Here is a 23,717-nt window from a genome sequence, read left to right on the forward strand (position 1 = left end):
TTTTCTCAGTAACATTTGACCCTAAGGGATGAAATATATCCTGCTTTTCTAAGGAGAAAGTTTTCTGAGGAGTTTGAAAGAAACACTGAAAAAAAAATCCAGTTTTGCTACAGCCAGAAATAGCTGGAAGATACAGGAGGGAGCCTTGACAACTGCACCAGCAAGGCCAAAGAAACTGTGGCTTTTTAATGGCAAAAATATTCACAGGCAAAGGTAAAGAATCAGCTGAAATCTGGTGAGGAGCTGCAAAATAGCAGTAAGTGGGCTCTTATAAGAAAAGTTCAACCCTATGACACAAGTGTTAATTTGAAATGGGACTTTAAATAAAGCAAGGTGTAACAGCAAGCTTGATTCTAAGTTCAGTTTGGATCCCTGGTGTTCACTGCAAATCCAGGGAAGTCAAGGGGGAAGCAAGAGGAAAGGATGGCTCCAATGGTCAGCCAGCTGGGAAGGCACACAAAGTGTTTAATATCATTATAAATAATTTGTAAGTGTTTGGCAAGAGAATCACGCAAGTTAGGTGACTCCAAACTAAGAAAAGCCACCCAGGCTTGCTTGTCCACAAAATCTCTCAGGGGGAACTCACTTTGATAAAATAAATTCAGCAGAAAGTAACTTTACATTTTGGTGTCACTGAGCTCCTTGCAACTTTCCAAGGGCCACCAATTTTTTTTTTCCCCAAGGTGTGAGGAACGCCAACTCTGTTTCACAGGCTGCAGCGTCAGGATCTGCGATTCGCAGGCTGCAGCTTTGCCGCGCCGCATCCCGTTTTATATTAAGAACTCCCCAAAATAATTGCGGAAGGTGCGACATGACATAATCCCTGAAGTTCCACAGCACCGAGTGTCGCAGTTTACTGAGGAAAATCACAGAATCAGGATGGAAAAGATCTCTTGAGAGCATCGAGTCCAACTTTTGACAGTGCACCAAACCATGGCACCGAGTGCCGAGCACCTCCAGGGATGGTGACTCCACCATCTAATGCCTTCATCAGCCTTTCTGTAAAGAAATTCATCCTGATGTCCAAAGAGACTATTTCCATTTGTAATTTTAGGGGTTAACCCTCCTAATCTCACCCACCTCGACCAGAGGCATTAATTAAAAAACAAGCATGGAAAACGTCCAGCATGAATTATATCACACATAACCGGGGACTGGGGAGAAAATAAAATTTAAAAAAAAAAACAAAAAAAAACCAAAAAAACAAAAACCAACATCCGTCTCTCAGAACGACATAAAACAGTTTTCCCCCACTTTTCCTCCCCGAGCCGCTCTCGGCATCCCCGGCGCTGGCGGAGCGCGGCCGTGCCGGTACCAGCGACGACAACAAGCGGAGGGGCCGGGCTTGAGGGAGGCGGGTCCGGCCGCCTCCCCCTCCCGCTGAAGAGCGCCTGCGAGGGCGGGCGGGCGGCACAGCGCGGAGCGGAGCTCAGAGGCAGCGGAGCCGCCGCGGAACCAGCGCAGCATCACCGCGGGCCGCCCGCACCCGCGGCCCGGCTGGCAGCGCCCACGCACCGCGGGCACCCGCCTGCCTTCCCCGCCGCATCCCGCCCCTTCTGTGCCCCCCTCCTTTGGCCGGGACTCTCCGCCGGGATCAGCGCTGTTGTTGTTGTTGGCCGGCGCGGCCGCATCGAGGATATTTTGGCTCGCCGAGAGGCAGCGGCGCCTCGATCCCTTGGACGCCGCGTGTGGGGCCGGGGCCGCCGCCGGGGAGGGAGCGCAGGAGCGCCGGCATCGGGGGCCAGGTGAGGCGGGGGGACGGAGAGGGGAGAAGAGGGAAAAGGGCTCATCGGGGCTCCGGGAGCCCTCCTCGCTGGTGCTCCCGACCCGTGGGCGCCGCGGGTTCTCCTCGGGGATGGCGATCACAGCCCCGGACCCCCCGATCGGCCTCCCCCGGGGGCCGTGAGGGGTTGAGGGGAGCGGCCCGGGGCTCATCCCCCGCGGGATGCCGCGGCCCCGGCAGGAAGGGGTTAATGGGCAGAACGCTCTGGATTTGGTTAGGAGTTTAAAGGGACTTAAAAAAAAAAAAAAAAGGCACCAAAACGCTGGGCTGTGTGATCTGCCCACCGAAGTTTTTTATACGTGGGCGAAGCGTGTGTCATGTGTGCGAGAAGCCGGGCAGGCTCCCGGCGGAGCTCGGGGGCTGCACGGGGCACGCCGTTCTCTCCTACCCTCTTCGTAAGGAGGCTGGGTTTTTTTTTTTCCCTGATAAAAATTGCCATTTAAAAGGAAAGCAGCAACCAGGCATCATATCCCCCCATAGAAATACCCCCAAAAAACGAAGGAGGAATAACATTGGAGGGACATCAGAGCCGTCGGGGACACCAGCGCGCTTCCCTTGTCCATGTGGATGCTGCCCAGCTGTGCCCAGCTGTGGGCAGGCACCTGGCTGCTGCTGAAAAGAAGGCGATCAGAATTCAGGAGTATTAGTTAATAAGTGCCTGATCCTGTTGACCCTGTTCTGGTTCACCCACTCAGCTATGCGGGGGTGTTGAGGAAGGTGTCCTGCCAGTTAAACCAATTATAGCTGGCAAGTCGCAGTCATCAGCATTAGTGGAGGAGTTGGAGGTGAGGCCCAGTCGCACCGTGTTGGGCCGTAGTGGCTTTTCTGAACTTAAAAAAAAAACCCAGCATCATTCTAAGCGCAGCAGAAAGGCAGGTCTAACCCTCTGTGCCAAGCCGCGTTGCCTTTCCAGCTGTGTTTGTCTGTAAGGATTTTGTATCTCAGGGCTGGAAATTTGTGCTGCAGATGGGGAGAGAGCTGATGTGGGATGAGCAGAGGGTATAGAAATTCCTCTGCTTGAGATATTCGGCTGGAGTGTTGCAAAACATGCTGAGGATCTCCATGTGTTTTTCAGCCAGAGCTCGGGGTCTTATTTTTTTCAAAGCTTTCCTTCGAAACAAACCCAGCATGGAGAAAAACGGGCTTGGGTTAATGAGCAATGCCGTGTAATCAACACTTGGTATAAACCTTTTGTCTTAGGGCCCTAAACGTCTCTAAAGTAACAAAAAAAAAAAAAAAAGACAGGAAGGAGAGAATCCCAGCCCTTTTAGTGGACGGGGAAGTGCCTAACAGGATTTGTGGAGAGGTCAGAATTGCACACAAGTGCCAGGAATCTTATTTGTACTCCTAACCAGGGATCAGACCTCAATTTACAGAATATACATGCAGTATTTCCACAAATACTCAAATCTCCAAGCCAGTTATTCCTGGCCACCAGAGCAGAATTTGAAGGCAAAACAAAGGGTGTTGGAAATTGCCATATACTTTTTAAAAAGCCCAGCCAAATGCAAGGATAAACAGTTGTTTAAACTGTGGCAAATTTAATGAACAGATTAGGATGCTTGCTGAGTGAGACTCACGCTGTGTGAAATTCTTTGCTGCTCAACGAGATGTGTAATTTAGATCAAATATTTGTACGTGCTGTTTGAGGTAAAAAACATCATTCAGTAGATTGCACTTTTTGAGTAACGTTAATGAATATTCTTTTCAGTGTCAGTTGATTTATTTTGTTTCAATTAGAAGGCCCAGTCAAGTTGAAATAGGCCTTTCATGTTAAGGACTCTTGCTTTTTTTTTTTTTTTTTTTTTTTAGTTTTATTTTTAAGTGATCAGCTATTTAAAAGGATGAAAGGATTCCTTGTCTTTGGCTGTTGGATGTTTTTATTTTCCTCTCTGTTTATGTGGACGGCTTTTGAATGTGTTGCCATTTTCAACAAGCTGGGCTTATTTTGTTAGGATCCTAATTTACGATTTTTTCTAAATTTTAAAGTGATTTTTTTTCCCTTGTGTTAACATGGTGAGTGATAGATTTGGCTTGTAGTAAGTGGCCACAGTTTTGTGGAAATCTTGATAGTGTCCTCTGTGATTTAAGTACAAGTGCATGTTTTCAGGCAGTTGCTGTGGAGCAAGGGAATTCAGCCCAATGCTGTGAAAAAAGGGAAGGAAAATTAAGAGCGTAGCTCGATAAGGTATCATTCACTGACACCTGAATTGCAGCATCATGATAAACCTAAACAATGGCCATAAAACTGGCTTATGTTTGATCTTTCCCATTGCATATGAATTTTATCACTCTCCTCCTTAAGTGATATATAGGAGAAAAGTCACACAGGCCTCACACAACTCTGTTCCTGGTAATAAAGGCAATATGATAAAGGTTTGATTTCAGTGGCATGAACATATTGATAGTGGTCCCATTTTCAGCCTTTTAAAAAGAGTATTTTACTGCATAAACCCCTTTTCAATTAAAACTTAAGTCCTCTAAAGCTTTATAAATGCCTTAATCCTGTGTTAAGAAAATGTACAAGATAATGTGGTTTGGAGTAAAGTAGTCAAGGCAGGAGGTTGGGAACGCTGGGAATTGGCTTCTCTGATTATTCATGAAGGGGTGAATGCAGGAGGTGAAGGTGTATCACGGTGTCACTCTGTCACTCCTCTTCTTCTGAAAGCCAAAGTCTGAAGTGAATCATGGCCTGTGAGAGGGCACAAAAATAACACAAAACCTATTACCTAAGATAATGGGTGAAAAGTTGGAAAATAGCTCAAAGAGACAGTTACTCAGTGAGCAAGGGGTTTCTGTGAGCTTTGCAGGCAAACACAAATTCTGTGAAAGCTTTCCCAGCTGAAAAACAAGGTGGGAGCTGCCCTGTGTGGTTGGGATGTTGGAAAAGCTTTCCCTGTATCTCACTGCCAGGGCTGGATCAGGGTACATCTGGTAACATCTGCTTCCCCCTCCTTTGGCTGTGGATTTAATGGGACCCCTCTCCTTTTTCAGATGAGTGACTTTGGGGTCAGGAACATGGATCAAGTAGCTCCCGTGTCCAACATGTACAGAGGAATGCTCAAGGTGAGTACCCTGGAGCTGCCACCTCCCAAACCCAGCTGGGGCAGCTCCCAGCCAGTGCTTCTGCTGTGTTCCTGCAGTGCTAGAACAGGAATTGGACAAGCCAAGTGAGCATAGGTTTCCTTGCTCCCCTCTAATCTTCTGCCAGAGTGTTCCCACTGAGTTCCACAGAGATGTGAAAAGCAGGACTGAAATAGGAAGGTGCAAATCTTGAACCCTCAACCCTCTCCCCCAACAAGGCTCCCTCTCCATTCCCTAAATCCTAAGAATTTAAAACAGGTAGACAAGAACTGAGCTGAAATTTGCTGGTGTTGGTGGAACTTCTGGCAAACTAAAGGCTAAAGGGTGGGCAGCAAGAGAGGGTTTGTATCTTTAATTTGATGAGATTGGCAGAGGCCTGTCCTGATAGGACTGGTCAGGATTGGGACCTTCCTGAACCTTGTTTGGATTAAAAGTAGGTTGTTCACTTCCAACTGTTATTAATGGAAGCCAAATGCATTGTAGTAACTCCAAAAGTCATTAAAGTTATTTTATCTTTAGGTAGACTGTGCCTGTTTCCTTGTTTTGAAAGGAATTTACAAACTGAGGTCAGCAGTATAAAGGCTGAGTCTTAAAGGGCTTCCCCCCTCCCCATTCATGCAAGTGGCTTTTTAATCCCAGTATCAATTTTTTTACACAGCACTGATTAATGTAAACCAAGTAAAGGTTAGGGAGACCCTTTCTGCTCTCATTAGCTTTGAGGAAGGGCCATGGTTTGAAGAATCAGTGAGGCTCAGGGATGCTCATTGCTCTGATGCTTTATGTTCCCTCTTAAACTTTTTTTCTCTTCACAAAAAAATCCAAGAGATCCCCAACTTAACATCTGTGTGCTCTTAACACAGTGGTTGCTCTAAGCAGTTATTCAGTGTTCAGTTGTCATAGAATTAAGTCAGAGATTTGTGTTCTGCCGTGCTGTGGCTGTTCACATTCCATTTTATTTCGTTCTGCAATTATTAAATGTATTGGAAAGCCAAACAAAGTAGTTGTGAAACTGATAGGACAAGCAGAATTCATATTGCATTGTTTTTTTCCTCTTTTACTACTATTAAATGAAGAACATGCTTGCACATTAATTTTCTCCCTTTTGAAATCTGAAACTAGCACGGTATGGATTTTACTCATTCACATGCCACAGCATTTTTTCCAGTGACTCAGGAGAAGGGTCATTTACACAAAATGCAGGAGTTTCCAGATTGTGTTGAAAGAACTTGCCCTTTCTTTTAGGTACTAGAGATGAGTCAGAGCTTTTATCTAGTAATGTATAAAGAATCTTTTACCAGCAGATTTGGCAGATGTTATTAATTTGTTTTATTCAGACATGAGCCTTTCCAAGGGCTGGCTTTGACTTGGGGAGTACCTGAAACAGAGGTCCACAGTTTGTCCCTGCTGGCCAGGAGATTTTTAAGTGAAAAGTTATGGAATGAGAGGGAAAATTAATCCTAATTTGCTGTTCCAGAAACATAGTTTAGGTTGCTTTTTGCATTGCACGTGAATGCTGCCCTGAAAAATCCTTGCCTTGTCCTCAGCTAAATCCACTCCTTTGGCACAAGCTGGCAAATCAGTGTTTGCTTAAACCAAATAAACATTTGCAAGTTGCCTTTGTCTCCAGCTCCTTGAAGGGCAGGAGCTGCCATGGGCCAGCTGCAGCTTTCCAGAGCAATGTTCTATCTTCAGGTGCCTTGAAAAAAAATCTCAGTGGCAACTTTTATCCATCTTTGCCTCAAGATGTTGCAGATAGGGTTTCCCTGTGACTAACAAGCAAGTTTCATAACTTGTTTTTTAAGTTATTTCCTCCACTGCTCACATTCCTTCTGCCCCCCAAAGACTAAAGTGGTTGAGGGGAATTTAGTAATTTCATACCAGTTTTTCTGGCATACACAGTTGGCTGAAGTCAAGTTTGAAAGGAGTCAGGTTTTCAAAATACTTGAATGTCAGTATATCAGCAGAACCCACTTTTATCTGCAACATTTTTATCAGTCTTGTTTATCCCTTGCTGTAAAATAAAGTGTTTCACTGAGCATCTGAGCACTTGAAAGACTTAAAAAATGTGGTTGCTGGCAAATCCAGTAAGGCAGAAGTGTAAAAGTTGCTGCAACATCCTTCCTCAAGTCCTATAAAGCTGGCTGTGCAGCTTCAAGTGATGTGGTTCAGATGAGTTTTATCCTTTAGAAGAAAAAAACAAATTCATAAATTAACTGTAGGTTTTGCATTGGTAGTTTTCCCATAATTTACTGATCTGCCATCAAATCCCCATCAAGTGGATAATCAATTTAAAGGGTTAAAGAAATCAGGATTTCTTTAAAATGTACCTGGAAATAAATATGTATTTATCCACACATGTGTATTGTCTATTGTTAAAAGCCTCAATTCCAGGAAATAAACCAAAGAATATCTTGATTTGGCTTTACTGTAAGCTGCAGAACATCCCCCACCTCGAGGGCCCTTATCAGGGTTTTATTCACGTAGCAGAAGCTGTGCCCTCCTTGTGGTTATGTTTCAAAGCTGGCTCGTTCAAGATAGTGGCTGTGCATGATCTCCAGATCTAGGAAACCAAACCCAGACACTTCCTTGCAGAGGAGTTCACAGCTCTCCAGCAAAATGCTGACGTGGTTCTGTGTTTATTCTGCTCCTTTGCAGCGTCAGCCAGCGTTTGACACCTTTGACAGCTCCAACTCGCTTTTTGCTGGATATTTTTTCTCACTCAGTGAAGACCAAACGCTTCAGGAAGTGCCAACAGGATTTGACTCCACTTCTTATGGTAAATCTTCACTTCGCTCTTTAGTCCATTTGGTAGAGCAGAAATTTTTGGGGTCTAAGTAACATTTCCAGGGTGTGTAACACGGATTTCCTTAAAAAGATGTGGTTTAATACACAGACTTCTGTGTACATGCTTGGTTTTATTCATGTGAGTTTCTTTGTGGATAGTTGTTGTTTTCTGTACTGAAAAGAAATAGGGACTGGGATGCAGTAGCCTAGTAGATTGATTTTTCGTGGAAGAAGCCTTAGTAGGAGTTTAGGCAGAGCTAAGAGTTTGAAAATTTAAAGTTTAAAAAGAGGGTTTTAATATATTTAAATTTGCAACGTCTCAACCATAATTAAAGTGCAAATATTCTGAAAGCTTTTTTGATTCTCTGGTGTTAAATCTCAGTATGTTTTATTCCATACTTTAAAAAACAAGGTGGGGATGTTTTAAGATTTTTTTAAATTATTATTTGTGTGTGTGTCGGTCAGTATCCCACCAAGAGTGCCCTACATATCCTTGCCAAAAATCCCTGACAAAATGTAGATATTTTACCTGATGCTGCTTTTATCTCCCCTTAGGGAAAGGAAAAAAAGCCTCAAGCCCTCAAACCTAGAAAACCACAGCTCCTTTGTTCTAGTGTGATTCTAATCAGTCAACTGCTCTGGTCAGCAAAGCAAGTGCTTGCAGATATTAGGAAGGGTGTGGTAAAAGCACAAGTGCAGCCTGTAGATAGTCTGGGAGAGCAAGAAGAGCTGCACAGCTCTGAACTGACTTGGAATCTGCCGGGAGTAACTGGCACAGTGGAAGGTGTCCCTGTCCATGGCAGGAGGTGGCACTGGATGGGCTTTAAGGTCCCTTCCAGCCCAAACCATTCTGTGACATCATTCTGAGATAAAATGCTGCATCTTCTGGTAAAAATTGACCAATAAGAAACGCTGAGTGGGAGCTGAATTTATCCTTAAAATAGAATCTCCTTGTAAATTTGAAAGTCAGTGAAGTAGATCAGTGGTTTTTTACTGACATATAATGGTGCCAGCTTTGTGGTTGGATGCATTATTCACCCCCAGCTTGTTACCAGTCACACTTGTTTGGTCCAGATGATGGAATAATCCATTGCACCATGTGCCTGGGTGATGAGATATGATAAGGTCTGAAATGCAGTGTTGAATAGTGCAAGCTGGCTCTTCACAACCCTGCTGTCAGTTACTTAGCTCTCAAATTAAATAAAGATTGTCTGGAGTTGCAAAGAGGTCTCAGGGCAAATTATAGGTGGTAAAATAGGAACAAGCAGTCTCATTTCCCTTAAAAAAATAATCAAGTTTTCCCTGCAACAAAGGCACTTTATGTAAGTACTGAGAGTAAATAAGGATCTATGCATGGAAAGCTGCAAAGCTCTAATTAGTGATGCAGTCTTATCAAACAAGTAGCACAGAGATTTTAGAGCATGGTGGTCTCTGTTTTTAAAATGCCAACTTTTAGCTTTTTTTTTTTTTAATTCTTCAAATAGTAAAAGCCAATCAGTCCTTTCAGTGCCCTGAAGTTAATGTGTCTTCTTCCTCCCCTCCACCCCTTTTCTTTTCTTGCAGAGTCGAACAACTGTGAATTGCCTCTGTTAACCCCGTGCAGCAAGGCTGTGATGAGTCAGGCCCTGAAAGATACTTTCAGTGGTTTCACAAAGGAACAGTGTCGGCTGGGTATCCCAAATAGTAAGTGTTTGCTATTTATAAGCTCTTTTTTTTTTTTTTTCTTTTAATGCTAAGGGGGAGGCTGAATAGCTGCTCTTTGAAAAGGAAAGAATGATGTCAGTAGGAAATACAAGAATGGATCCTATGTGAATCTGGCACAGCTTGCCTTGGAGAGGCCAGACTTGCTGGTGTTAAAAATGGGTGCATGGAGAGCTCATGCTTTGGCAGCATGAGAGAGTCAAGCAAGCTGAGGACATCTCTGGTTGCAAGTGAATGCAGGAAGAAAAGAGAGGACTGGGTTGTTTGGTTCATTTTAATAAAGTCAAGAATACATTCATTCTGAATTCATTCAGAACTCACTAACTTGGCTAAACAATTTTAGGCTTTTTTTAATTCACTGTTTTCTAAGGAAGATTATTTGACAAGGGCCAAGAGTTATCTCTAAATGTTGGATCCTTTCTGTCTTGCAGATCCCTGGCTTTGGACTGAACAACAAGTTTGCCAGTGGCTTTCATGGGCTACCAATGAGTTCAGCTTGGCAAATGTGAACTTCCATCAGTTTCTTATGAGTGGCCAGGACTTGTGCAACCTGGGCAAGGAGCGTTTCCTGGAACTGGCACCCGACTATGTGGGTGATATTCTGTGGGAACACCTGGAACAGATGATAAAAGGTAGTTAGAGAGCCAGAAAAAGCTGTTGGTTTAGGGCTCTCCTAACAGAAACAGAAAGGGGACTTGATTTCAACACTGGTTTCACTATGAAGGGTTTTATTGCATATGAAAATGAACTTTAAAACTTGCTTAATAAAAGCATTATCAGCACTGTCAGTACATCCTTGGTATGCAAAGCACAGATGCAGATGGCTGCAGACATTCTGTGTGCAGGCTGAGTACATCTGTGGGCCGGTTTTGTTTGGAAAGATCATTGGAATAAGTGAGATTGGGGTACGACCCCTGTAAATACCCCATAAATAAAACAGTTAACCCCATAAATACAAAGTTAACCAACAGTTGGACCTTAAAGCACGTTGCAGTTATTGTTGGTTTTCAGTTTTATGTGAAAATTCAGTTGGTGCTAGGGTTTTAAAACCTATTGGAAATTGGTTGGGGTTTTTTGGTGTGATTTCTATCATGAGAGAGAATGCAATAGAAATAGAGTATGATACAAAAATTTTTGTGAATGGTGACCCCAAAATACTCCCAAGAGTCAGAAGCTTTCCATGGCATACAGGCTGGATCTTTAAAACTACAAATCCAAATTTTCTCTTTTTCTTCTCTCCCCAGACAGCCAAGAGAAAACACAGGATCAGTATGTGGAGAACTCTCACCTCACCTCAGTTCCTCACTGGGTCAATAATAATTCCTTAAGTAAGTATTTTTAAAAACTCATGTTTTGCATCTCTCAGTTTATTCTAAGTGTGTCACAGATTCCAGGGTAGAAACAAAAAGCACCAGAATAGTTACTGTGCTTGAGGAGAGCATTTGACTTCAGCTGCTCCAGTCTTCTTTCCTTGTATTGTTCAATTGTCACCTAATTTATATCGGAAATCGTTTGAAGAGCAAAGGCTTTGAGAAAATGAAATTTCCTCTTGGCTTGCTATGCCAAGCCCTCCATCTGTGGAGCAGAATGACCACTCCCATCTCTAGCAAACAGAGGCGAAAACTGAGAAGCAGCAAGAATTCTGTTTTAGGCCTTTTTAAAGGCTCTGGAAGTGTGCTAGAGCTGTCGGGAGTGTGTGGGATGCAGTGCTGGCTCCCTCGGATTGTTTGATTGATGGTGTGTTTTATTCTACCACAGTCAGGCTTCAGCTCAGCCTGATTATACCACTTAATGGGGAGAGCCTTGCTCAAAACCACTTAAAACCTCCCCAATTTTTTCTGTAGTTTCCTTGAAGAATGAACAATGGGTATTTGTGGCTGGCAGGTTAGAGAGGGGGATTTGCGGAATCTGATTTGGTGTATTTAGTGTATTAGTTTGTTTAAAGGTCTCCAGGGGAAAAATCATCTAATTCTTTGGTTTCTTTTTTCAGCTGTTAACGTAGATCAGAATTCCTATGGAATGCAAATGCCTGGATACCCTAAACCCCTCAGTTATCCCAAACCCAGTCTCCTGACTGACGTCTGTCAGACTTCCACGGCACCGAATCTCCTCAACCCAGAACAAGAGTTCCCATTGTTCCCTAAAACCCAAGCAGATGCTGTTGGTGTGAACTACTGTGCAGTAAACCAAGATTTCCCAAGGAACAATCTCAATTTGCTGATGGATAGCTCTGGTGAGTCGTTATCTTCATGATAACCACGGGGCCAAGGCCATGTTCTGAATGCCTCTTCCTCCTTTGCATGATTTTTTTTATGGACAGGCTGGATTGAGGGGAAGAAACCACCAACACTGTATTTTATTTATATTTATTATTATAATTTATATTTATTGTTATATTTAGTATTATATTTATTATATTTTTATATTTATTCTAATGATTATATTTATTCATATTTATTTGTATTTTATTTATTTTACTGTTTTATTTGATGAAGGCAAACTGAGAGAGCACGAATCCAGTGACAGTGGCGCAGAGAGCTATGAGAGCTCAGATTCCATGCTGCAGTCCTGGAACAGCCAATCCTCCCTGGTGGATTTGCAGCGTGTGCCATCCTATGAGAGCTTTGAGGATGACTGCAGCCAGTCCCTGTGCCTGAGCAAACCTACCATGTCCTTCAAAGACTACATTCAAGAGAGGAGTGATCCTGTGGAGCAAGGGAAACCAGTTATACCAGCAGCCATCCTGGCTGGCTTTACTGGTGAGTGGTGAGGCAAAGTGGTCACTCCTATTTTTTATGTAACATCAGTGTTCCCTACAAGTGTGTGCCATGGGGGTAGAGACCACAATTCACAAATTGAAAAATTCAATTTTTTATGTTACTAAACAAAGTCTCGGGGATTATCCACCCAAAACAAGAACGGGCAGGCATGTCAGATCAAGTGGAAACCAAATGCATTTTTTGATCTTTTTGAAAAAGAGGGGAGCTCGGACAAAATCTCCCAGATTTGGAAATTCCCACAGGTGTTGTTAAGGCCTGTTGCTCTAGTCCTTGCTGAAATTGGTTTTTTCCTGTAGGATCTTTGCCAAGCCAAAGACTTCAGGACAAGCCCTGGAGCTCAAAATGCAGCTGTTTGGGAGGTGGGAGTGAAGGTTAAAGGATCCATATGAGAGGGAAAGCCATAACTTTTGTCAAACCCTTTGTTTCCATGAAAAACCTGACTTTAGGTTTTTCCTGTGGGTAATACTCATTTCCCATGGGTAATAGCAGATTTGTGCTATAAAGTAAAACCTTAGGTTTCTTTTTGATCTATAAAAAAGATAAATCAGATTAATTACCAGGTCTGTGATACAAGTCTGGTCACATACGTTGGTTGTGGTTAGAGCTGGCAGAGGTATTAATTTGTGGTTTTTCTGTGTCTCCTCTTTCCCAACAGGCAGTGGACCGATCCAGCTGTGGCAATTCCTTCTGGAGTTACTGACTGACAAGTCCTGTCAGTCATTCATTAGCTGGACAGGAGATGGATGGGAATTTAAACTTGCTGACCCAGATGAGGTATGTGTCTAATTGGGGTGAAAACAAAGATTTTTGGGGTCTGATCTGATCTCTGTGGGCCCAGTCTTGGATATAATGTGTGTTTAGCTGCACATCAAATATGGTAGTGCTGCTTTTGAAGTATTTTGGGAACTTCATCCATTAAAAATGATGCATTTTCATTTTCTGATACTGTTTCCAGTAGGAAAATTATTGTATTAAGAGAGGAAAAGTCCAGTGAAACTTTTAAATCTAAAAAAAAAAGAAAAAAGAGGGGAGAGGAATCATGAACTCCAAGGAACTTCATAGCATTGAACTTCCAGTGACGAGTTGTCCCCTGCTGCCTGATAGCTAATCAGTGGTAAAACAGTGGTTTTTTGAGAGAGCAGATTGAGCCAGAGCTCCAGGAGTGTTGGGGCAAAACTCTCAGGCACAGGGTGGGATTGTTGGGCTGTCAGTGCAGGGACAGGAGCTGGGCTTGGATCCCTGGGGGTTCCTAACACCTCAGGGTGTTCTGTGATTCTTGGGCTTGTCCTGTGCAGGGCCAGGAGCTGGGCTGGTGGGAGAGTCTCCGTCCCTGGGGGTGTTTAAGAAAAGACTGGATGTGGCACTCAGTGCCATGGTCTGGGTCATAGCTTGGGCTTGAGCTCAAAGGTCTTTCCCAGCCTGGCTGATTCTATGACTCCTTCCAGCTCACAATATTCTGTGTTTCTTGGGGTGGTGCAGTGCAGGGCCAGGAATTAGACTTTGGTGCCTGTGGGACAGTGCCAGCTTGGGATATTCTGTGACTTCTCCCTAAACCTGACCTCCTTTAGCGTGTTTTGGCCCATCCCCTACAAACTGGTGTCTGTTGCAGTGAGGGTGCCTGTGACAAACCTCTCTGGTTCCCTGACTTAGGGCAAGGGTGGCGAAAATGAGAAGGAGCAGGTTTGATAGGGTTGTCCAAAAGGAACTTCATTATAAAGAGTGAAAACAACAAATGAGGGGCAGGATCCCCAAACCTGAGATAAAGGGGAAGGAATAATATATACACTCGGGAATGGAATGTTCTAGAACAATGACCATATAGGGGAAACAAGTAACCAATAGGGGAGCAGAACTTGGACAACTTAGCATAACAATACTAAAGCTTCTGGGGAAAGTCTCAAGCTCACCCTAAGATAAACAGATGATTCCCAGGGCTTGAAACTCAAGCCTGGGTGTTTTGGAGTAAAATCTGTCTGATTCTAGGTCACAGCTGGGCCAGCTTCCACAGGTGACCTTTGCTGAGGTCTCTTGTGGGATCAGTCACCAACTCCTCTCCTGTGAGGCTGGGCCATCCAAAGCAAATAAAACGTTCTGACTGAGAAAGGGTCATTTTTATCAGCCATTAAGAAGAAAAGTCGAACATATTTTGAATGAATTTTGCTTTCTGTCAGGTGGCACGGCGCTGGGGGAGGAGGAAGAACAAGCCCAAGATGAACTACGAGAAGCTGAGCCGGGGCCTGCGCTACTACTACGACAAGAACATCATCCACAAGACGTCGGGCAAGCGCTACGTGTACCGCTTCGTGTGCGACCTGCACAACCTGCTGGGCTACACCCCCGAGGAGCTGCACGCCATGCTGGGCGTGCAGCCCGACACCGAGGACTGATCCCAGAGCCTGGGCGTGGATCTGGAGTCACCGGTGGGGACAATGGCCGGGAGCCACGGCAGCCAGCCCCGCCGCGCTCGGGGGAGGCGGAGCGGGACCTTCATCCATCGTGGGAGCGGCCGGTGGGCTCGGTGGGGCTCTGGGGGAGTGGGCACAGCCCTGGCTCTGGCTGGAGACACGGGGATGCTCCTGGGGGCGGCGTTTCAGCTGCCTGCCCTGCCCCACGAAGCGCTTTGACACTGCCCTGGAAGGATGGGTTGGCTGTGGAACCAAAGGTTGGCTGTGAGAAACCAGCGGTGCAGCAGAGCTCTGGCTGGGATGTTTTTGAAACACCGCCGTCCTCATGCAGTTTATTTAAAAACAAACACAAACTAATTTATTTGAAATGAGCAGTAAGGAGACCGGTATTAGTTTTGTTTTAAAGCACGTTTTGTTCTTGTTATTATTATTGTTACTACTCCAGAAATGTGCTGCATAGGTACATAAACACTCTTGTGTCCAAAACCAGATGTAGCAACTGTTAACAAAAAAAAACCCCACCCTTTCAAAGAAGGGAAGGAAAATCATACCATTTCAATATTCAGTTTGTATATATTCTGTGATTCCTTTGGAAACTCTGATGTTCCTATTTAACAGATACTGTATAGTGTAAATTAAACTAATTGTATGTGTGTTTTGAAATAGGATGAATGTAAACTTATCAAATGGGGGGGGGGGTTGGTTCATGTTTGTCTAGGATATACAGCCTTCTGCAAATATTTAATTGGCCTGAGAGACAGCAGAAGTTCTATGCTCAGTGTGCATGCATTGGGGAGGGCAGGGAGGGAGGCCGGGCTCAGGACTTTGCCAAGACTGAAGCTGGCAATTCTTTGTGCATTTTGGCATTTTTACAGGAAACTTATGTTGTATTCTGGGACATAAAAGGGCCTGTTTGTGGTTTCTTCTGTAACTGAAAAATAAAAATATTAATATGGGTAAAATTACCTTTTTTTCTTGATAAATGGCATATGTTTTTCAACTTCTATGCATGTACTTTTAAAAAAAAATTTATACACAAGCCTTATTTTTTCAGTTCACTTGTCTCTTCCTGCAGTTTATTCTGTATGATTAAAATATGAATTCTATTTTTGGAAATAACTGTGACTCCTTTTCAAAGATCAGGAGGGTTTTATGTAGCAGCTATTTTTACTGCAAAAAAAAGAAAAAAAAGAAAAAAAATCACTGGAAAAATGTACTTTGTAAGAAAGCTTTATTTTTTATCTGAGCTTGATGTACAGTTAAATGTGTTGTACAGTGTGAGAGGTTTAAAATTATGACTCTTCATTAAAACCTCTTGAAAAGAAAATTTTGTGCGTGCTTTTTGATCTGGCAAGTTTCAGAGGAGTTCCTTCTTTCTTTATTGGTTCAATTCTTGGTTCACCCTCAACAGATGCAGGACGAAAAAAGTAACCCAAAAAGAAAATAACCAGCCAGGCTTCGGGTTTATTGGAGAAATTACTGCAAGAATGTGGAGGCTGGTCTGGAGCTGAGCTGGATGGATGCAACCTCTCTCTCTGGATAGAAATTCGTGTTAACACCTTTGTGTTGTGCCTCTGAAAGGAAACTGGCAGCTCTGTGGTGTGAAAGAGCTTGTGAAGTGCTGGGGGAAGATACTGAAAAACACAGGTGGGAAGACGACTTTAGCTTGAACTGTTCCTGTCCTGTGCAAAGGAACCCTGCTGTCTCCAGCATCCTCTTCATCCCTCCACCTTCCAGACAAGCAGGAAATGCAGAAACCTTTCCACACTTTGAAAAGGTAAAAATACAGATATTAAATAATGTTGGCCCTAAAGCCTCCTGATCTTTCTACCAAACTGTATCTTGCTGTTGCTTTTGGTGTAGTCACCATGTGAAAAACCACGGGCTTGGGGATTTTGGGGAATGTGTCTTTCTAAATGGGAGGGGTTGAGAGGGTAGGCCCCTGGTCAGCCCTAAACAGCTGCAGACTTATTTTGCCTTATCCTTCAGCCTTAGTTTTCCTTGGAAAAAGGAAATAAAAAAGGAATAAAGGAATTGAAAAGGAAAAGAATCATAGAATGGTTTGGGTTGGAAGGGACCTTAAATCCCATCCCCTTCCAGCCCTTTGCTGTGGACAGGGGTAGTGCTACGTGTGGTCCTGATCCTGAGGGAGTTATTTATTTGACATGAAAATAAAGTATGGGCTGTCATGATGAATGTGAGATTTATTTTTTTTTTCCTTTCTCACACCATGGCTGCAGAGCACTAATTGTCTTCTCAACCTGGTCAAGTCCCATTTGCAGCCTTTTTTTTTTTCCCTGAACACGGAATTATTTCTTTGTTTAGACTGAAACCATGGTTGTCTCTTGCGTGGGTGATCGTTGAACGCTCCTAATTAGAGGCTAAAGCAAAGTTGTTTATTTTCCTCCCCCAGCAGAAAAAAAAGACATTTCATGGTAGTAGAAGCATCCTGATCCATGCAACCCACACCAGTGTTTGGAAAAAAGTAAAAATGTTTAAGCAGAAACACTGGAAGGGGCTGCCCAGGGAGGTGGTGGAGTCCCCATTCCTGGTGGTGGCACTCAGTGCTCTGGGCTGGGGACAAGGTGGGGATGGGGCACAGCTGGGACTCGATGATTTTGGAGATCTTTCCCAACCCCAGTGGTTCTGTGTGATCTATTCCATGAAAACCTGCTCTGCTGAGCTGGATTGGGTCCACACAGGGGTTCAAGCTGCAGCCCAGGGTGACCCAGAAGACAATCATTAAAGGATGTTTTGTCACAGCACACACAGAAAGCCCTGCTCTGTGTTCTCAGCCACCCACCATCAAAGAGGCTGTTGAAAGCAGTCTGGCTGAATTCTTCACCTTCTTCAGGACATGCCTCCCTGTGCTCCCAGCTGCCAGCTTTCCTCATGAGACAGCAGTCAAAATAAAGTCTTGCAGTTGGCACCGACCCATGGCTGGCATATCACCTCTAATAACAGAGTTTGACTTCAAAGTCTTTGCCCTTTTTCTATCCCTTTTTTTTTTTTTTTTTTTTTTTTTAATTAAAGAAAGAAAAAAAGTCGAGTTCCATCCCAAGTAAAACACCACCTCTGGATTGGGAAATCTGTGAGCTACAAATGCTCAGTGTCCAGGGGACTTTTCTGGGAAACATCTGTCAGCTGCTCCTCATTCTCCTACTCACCCTAGGTCTGAGCTGTGTGCCACAGCAGGTGCAGGTGAGGACGGAGGACGGGGCAGATGATGGATCACTGCTTTATCCTTTATCTCCAGACCTGGCCACTCTCTGCTGGTGGTTCCCCAAGTGAACCCCCATCCCCTCACGGTGCTCAGCCTCTTGGAAGGGACACCCTGTTTCTCTTCCTTCTAACTTTGGGATTCCTCACCTTGGCCAGCCTAAAAGGAAGGAGCCCCTTGGCCACTCTCTACTGACCTGTCCTGCCAGCACCTCACCCAGGCTCTGAGGTGAGGGCACACCAGTGTTGTGCTCAGCAGCAAAACAAAGCTGTTTTAGCTGTACCCTGATGCTTTTTTGGCTTTTTGGCAGTCCCTGCCCACTGAGCTGATGATTTCAGAGAGCTGTCAGTGATCCATTTTCCGGTAGCTACCGTTTCCAAGTTTAGCATCACATACACTCAGCTTGGGTTATTTTTCCTTGGGTGGATTTATTTTAACTAACCTACACTGATGCTCACCTGCCACCTTTTTGTGTGCTGTGAGGTCCTCCTGGAGCGCCTCACCAGCACTCTGGCATTTGTCTACTGAAACTACTCAGCATTATCTGCAAACCTGGAGGAGTCTCAGCCCTGGATTTCTGGCCCTGCTGGCTGTTAATATGCCAAGGACCAAAGGGAGGGATGCAGCATTCAGCCTTTCTTGTGTTTCTAGTTCCCATCTCTTCCATGGCTCTTTTGATGCCCTTTCCAAGGTTGACCCAAATTTTGATGGGGTAAAGAACTGCCAGACCTTGCCCATGTGATGGATGCAAGATTTTGCCCTTCTTCTGTTTCTAGTTCCCATCTCTTCCATGGCTCTTTTGATGCCTTTTCGAAGGATAACCCAAATTTTGATGGGGTAAAGAACTGCCAGACCCTGGCCATGTGAATTTATCTTGTGTCCCATGTTTCTCTTTGTTTCTCTGAAGTGCAGCACAAGTTGAACCCCCTGTGTTCCCAGCACCATGTGACTGCAGCAACCTTCATATGCCAGACACGTGAAGGCTCAAAAGGCTAAAGAGGGAATAAAAGGTGTCCCTGTAAGCCAGAAAAATGAAAAAGTCACCCTGGGGCTCACAGCCTTTGGGAAAGGTAGCCAGGAACTCATGTCCAGTGTTTGCCATGTGATGTGCCCTCTGCAGCCACAGAATTAGTGAAGTTATTAAAAATAAATAAGATATTCTGGTCAGTAACAGCGTAATTTGCTCCGTGCAAATTGAGATTTTCAAGTGATAAGTTTTTGGGTATGAATAAAGGAGTTTTTAAGTAATTCTGTGCTTTGGGGAAGAAGAATCAGAGCTTGACATTTTTCCTTCCTTCTGTCTCTACCTCTCTTGGCATTTACAACGAGGTGAATGATGAACTCAACAAAATAGGAGTAGCAACTATATCAAATGTAATGAAACCTCTGCACATGCAAAATGTGGGGGTGTTGGAAGATATTTTTCCCAGCTGCTGTGTAGACAGCTAGAAAAAAATTGTCCAAAATCCCATTTATAGAATGGTTTTCTGCATCATGATCTAAAATGAGAGAGCAAATCCAAAATACAATTCCTCTAAAGCCTGCACACCCAAAACCTGTTTGCTCTTTATTGTCTTTCACTATGAGCAGAGCCAGAAGGGAAAACAGGATTGTCTGTGCATTCCTTGGGCTGGGGAGGGAAATCCAGAGCTCAGAGGGAGGTGGGCAAGCTGAGCCAGAATGGTGGTTTGGAAATGGAGGGAGGTCCCACCACGAGTGTGCATGGGGCTGGCTCACCCCTGGGCTTCCATCCCAGGGGCCAAAGGCAACACACAGAGGGGTAAAACCTGCAGTCCCTCTGGAAAGCTGGTGGCCATGTCCTTCCTTCTGGAGAGCAAGGGTTGGACTGATCCTCCTGAGCCAAAGGGGCAGTGATGGAGCGACAGCTCCTGACCGTGTACAGCTCACCTGCATGGGCTGGGGTGGGACTGCTCTGCCACAGGAGGGTTTCCAGAGCCCTTCTCCCACCTTTCACCACCTGAGTGAAGTGCAGAAAGGAAGGAAAGTGTTTTCCATGGAATAGTTGCAGGTTGAAAGTCTGGTGCAGTGGGCATAATTCCCCTTCTCCTTCATCTGGATGTTTGAGCCTGGGACAGTGGAAGGTGCCCATGCAGGGGGTTGGAACTGGATGAGATTTAAGGTCCCTTCACACCCAAATCATTCTATGATTCCTAAGCTAAATAAACCCATTCCTGCTTGGCTGCCTGTCATTGGCCTGCTGTATCTTGAATCAAACTTCATTTCTTTGTCTCACTTTTTTTTTTCCCCCTGACAGAAGGCAAAGAACAATCCAGCAGATGCAGTTCTCCCATTTAACTTCCTGCCATTCACAGGGAGCTCTCCTTCTCTTGCAGGGTGCTTTTTTTTTTTTTTTTTTTTTTGCCCTGTGGAAGAAGAGGAGCTCTTCCAAGAGAAACAGCATTCCTCCTACATGCCTCTGAACAGACCTGTTTGTTTGTTTTCCCCATCCTGAGTGCCAGCCCTGGGAGATGCCAGGAACACACATCTTGCTGAAGCCAGGAGTGAGTCCCAAATCCCCTTCTCCCACACTGCCCAGTCCTCCCTGGAGCCAGTGCTGAGCCAGCAGGGACATCTCTGCCTGAGGATGGTTTGGAACAGTTCCCCCAGTGTCCTGTGCACAACACTCCTTTTCTTCCTCATCAGGGCTCTATGCCTGCTGGCATCCCAATTTTTATTTTTTTTCCCTTTTTTAAAACACATACAACCATTGTTGTTTATGTAGGGAAAATTCCACTTTCTCCTCAAGGGGCTTTGCCAGGTTCCAGAGGCTTGGGGTGTATCTTTCCCACAGATCTCTCCTCTTTTTCGTGCACATCAACACTTTTCATTCCCTGTTTTTAAGCCATCCCACAGGCAGCTCTCACTGGTGCCCTTCTCTCACCTGGCTGTTTCCCAAACCTTGATGACCCCCAGTGCCAAACTGCAGGCTGAGGGGGCAGATTCTCCCCCTCTGCTCTGCTCCTGTGAGACCCCACAGCAGTTCTGCATCCTGCTCCAGGCCCCCTGCACAAGGAAGATGGGGAATGTTGGGATGAGGGTGGAGGAGGCCACTGAGATGATCCCAGGGCTGGGAGGATCCCTTTGCTTTGGGGCCAGGCTGGGAGAGGAGAAGCTCCAGGGAGAGCTCAGAGCCCCTGCCAGGGCCTGAAGGGATCCAGGAGAGCTCAGAGGGACTGGGAACAAGGGATGGAGGGACAGGACAAGGGAGAATGGCATTAAGCTGAAGGAGGACAAGGTTGGATGGGATAATGGGGAAAAAATTCCTCCCTGGCAGGGTGGGCAGGGCTGGGATGGAATTCCATCCCTGGATCCCTGGCAGTGCCCAAGGCCAGGCTGGACACTGGGGCTGGAGCAGCCTGGCACAGTGGGAGGTGTCCCTGCCATGGCAGGGGTGGCACTGGGTGACTTTTAAAGTCCCTTCCAACCCAAACCATTCCATGACTCCATTCAATGACCCTGCCAGGGGTAACTCCAGCACTTGGGCAATTTTCACCATCCTCGTGTGACTTCACCCAGCCCAGCCACGTGCAGTGACTCAATCAGAAAAACCAAAACCCATCAGTGGAGACCACAGAGCTCCATCTCTGCTCCATCCTCCCATTCTAAGCAAGCAAAGCTTTCCACCAGCAGGAGAAAGATGTTTATGGGAAGCAGGATGGTGCTTGCAGCTCTCTGCAGAGCACAGCAACCGGAAAAGCCAGCACGGAACAGCCTCTCAGGGAAGAGCTTTCCACTGCACTGAGATTGGGCCCGAGATGTTCATGTTTTATTACATCCATTTTTCTCCAAGAAATATTAAAATGCTCTCACTCTTTGAAGGGAGGGGGGAAATAAAGCACAGGAGGTGCTGAGCTGTCCCTAAGCAACGTATCAAATAAAACAATAAACTGTTCACAGGCAGAATGGCTGTAAAAGGGCCCACAGCACTTGCAGGCTGTCAGGGGAAGAATAGGAATGGAAATGATTCCGAAAATTATTAGTAATACCTTAACAACAGCCCCTTAATAACTCCCACAGAATCCTCTGTCACCAGCACAGCCGAGCTGCTGCTCCATGCCAATTACTGTCCCTGCATTTCCCTCTGCTTGAGGGGGATTTGCAGAGGATCCAGCTGAGACCTGAGCGAGATTCTGCTGCTGCTGCAAGTCCCCACTGCAGCAGCAGAGGTGGTGTTGGGTGGAAGCTCCCCCAGCTCCCCAGAATTAGAGTTTAATGTGGCTCAGAACAGGAACTCAGCCCTACTGCAGTTCCTTCACTGCAGGGCCTGACTTGGAGGGACAGGACTGGGGGGATGGCTTCAAACTGGAAGGAAGTAGGGTTAGATTGGATATTAGGGGAAATATCTTTGCTGTGAGGGTGGGCAGGCCCTGGCACAGGGTGCCCAGAGCAGCTGGGGCTGCCCCTGGATCCCTGGCAGTGCCCAAGGCCAGGTTGGACACTGGGGCTGGAGCAGCCTGGGACAGTGGGAGGTGTCCCTGCCATGGCAGGGGTGGCACTGGATGACTTTTAAGGTCCTTCCAACCCAAACCATCCTGATTCTATGATTCTGTGACTCTCACATTGCTCACAGAGGCTCTTCTTGCTTTGGTTTTACGCCCCAGGCTCTTCCAGTTGAGGATCTGCAAACCCTAAAGGCAGGGAGCAGGGAGAATGTGGCTTCTGCCTTGTCACTGCAGCTTGGCAGAGCCTTTCCCTGCCCTATGGCCACCACTTGACTCCTCATTTCCTACAGGGCTGTTTTCTTCCATTTCTGGGCAGCACAGGAGGGGCCGGGAATGGGAGTGGAAAGAGGGTCATGATCCTTATTGTTCCTTGTTCCTGTGTGTGGGAGGCAGGAGAAATAAAGAGAGCTGGTCCTTAGCAGCCTCTTTGGCCTGGCTATAAATCAGAGCAGCTCCATCCAGGAAATACCCAGAGCACCTTATCAGTCCCTGACAGCCCACCCAGCTCCCTCCTGCCCTTCCTGGCCAGCACAGGGGGGACGAGAGGGGACAGGGACTGCCTTGGCTGCTCCAGAGCTCCTGGAGAACTGTGCTGAGCCTCTGTCTGCAGGGAGGGAAACACTCAGATCCTACAGCAGGGCTCAGGCATCCAGTGGGACCTGCATCCTGGAGGAACCCTGCTCCCAGCGTGGGATAAAGGAAGCCAGGGGATGCCACAGGGAATATTGCACTGCCACGGTCACATCTTCTGAAAAATCCCTTTGCCCAGGATTTTTCTCCTGGGAAGCTGAGAAGCCTCAGAGAAAAGGAAAACAATTCTTATCTCATTTGATTCTCCTGTATTTTGCTTATCTGGAATGTGTTTGGAGATTGTTCACCCACAGGTGATTGTCTCATTGCATTCTGCTGGGAGTTGTTTTCACTCTTTGGTCAATCAGGACCAAGCTGTGTTGGAACTCTGGAGAGAATCCCAAGTTTTCATTATTGTCTTTTAAACCTCCTATAATTATCCTTTCTATATTCTATAGTATAGTTTAGTATTCTTTAATATAATATAGATCATAAAATAATAAATTAGCCTTCTGAGAACATGGAGTCAGATCCATCATTCCTTCCTGCCACGGGGGTCCCCACAAATACAACACTGCCCTGCTGCTTTCCTGATTCATTCTCCTACCTAGAAAAGCCCAAAGTAAAAATAGCTCCAGCTTTCCTTTTGGGCCTGGAATGGGATGGAAGGGGGAGCATGAACTGGCACAGAAAATGTCCTTGTGGATATTTTTCCCTGCTCCATCTGTGGATGGGACAGCCCTTCATCCCCCTGGATTTCAGGGCTGGCTATCAAGCCACCATCCCTGCAAATGGAGAAGAGCAGGGCTGCTCACCCTGTCCCCAAAAATAAATAGAGGAACAGAATGTGGTCCCTGGGTGAAGTCATGGCTGTGAACACAGAGTTCTCCACCAGGTTATGAAATCCCAGCTAGGAAAGGGGTTCAA

At 45.5% G+C, this 23,717-nt stretch overlaps 1 protein-coding gene across 1 annotated transcript; it reads left to right on the plus strand.

Moving 5' to 3' along the window:
* The first annotated feature begins 976 nt into the window (after positions 1–976).
* ETS2 (ETS proto-oncogene 2, transcription factor) lies at positions 977–15,304 on the plus strand. Its single transcript, XM_084224148.1, has 10 exons — positions 977–1,745; positions 4,778–4,849; positions 7,523–7,643; positions 9,215–9,334; positions 9,784–9,984; positions 10,597–10,680; positions 11,343–11,585; positions 11,848–12,111; positions 12,788–12,906; positions 14,304–15,304. The coding sequence occupies exons 2-10, from the start codon at positions 4,778–4,780 to the stop codon at positions 14,517–14,519; spliced, it is 1,440 nt and encodes a 479-aa protein (XP_084080274.1). The 5' UTR covers positions 977–1,745; the 3' UTR covers positions 14,520–15,304.
* The last annotated feature ends 8,413 nt before the right edge of the window (positions 15,305–23,717 follow it).

This window comes from Fringilla coelebs, assembly GCF_963513975.1.
Source record: "Fringilla coelebs genome assembly, chromosome: 2".
NCBI lineage: Eukaryota > Metazoa > Chordata > Aves > Passeriformes > Fringillidae > Fringilla > Fringilla coelebs.

Bases quoted from the DNA above. Each gene is read 5' to 3' on its own strand.
- ETS2 (XM_084224148.1), top strand. From the start codon at position 4,778: ATGAGTGACTTTGGGGTCAGGAACATGGATCAAGTAGCTCCCGTGTCC. The intron at 10,681-11,342 runs GTAAGTATTTTT...TTCTTTTTTCAG, and splicing joins GGTCAATAATAATTCCTTAA to CTGTTAACGTAGATCAGAAT. The intron at 12,907-14,303 runs GTATGTGTCTAA...GCTTTCTGTCAG, and splicing joins AACTTGCTGACCCAGATGAG to GTGGCACGGCGCTGGGGGAG.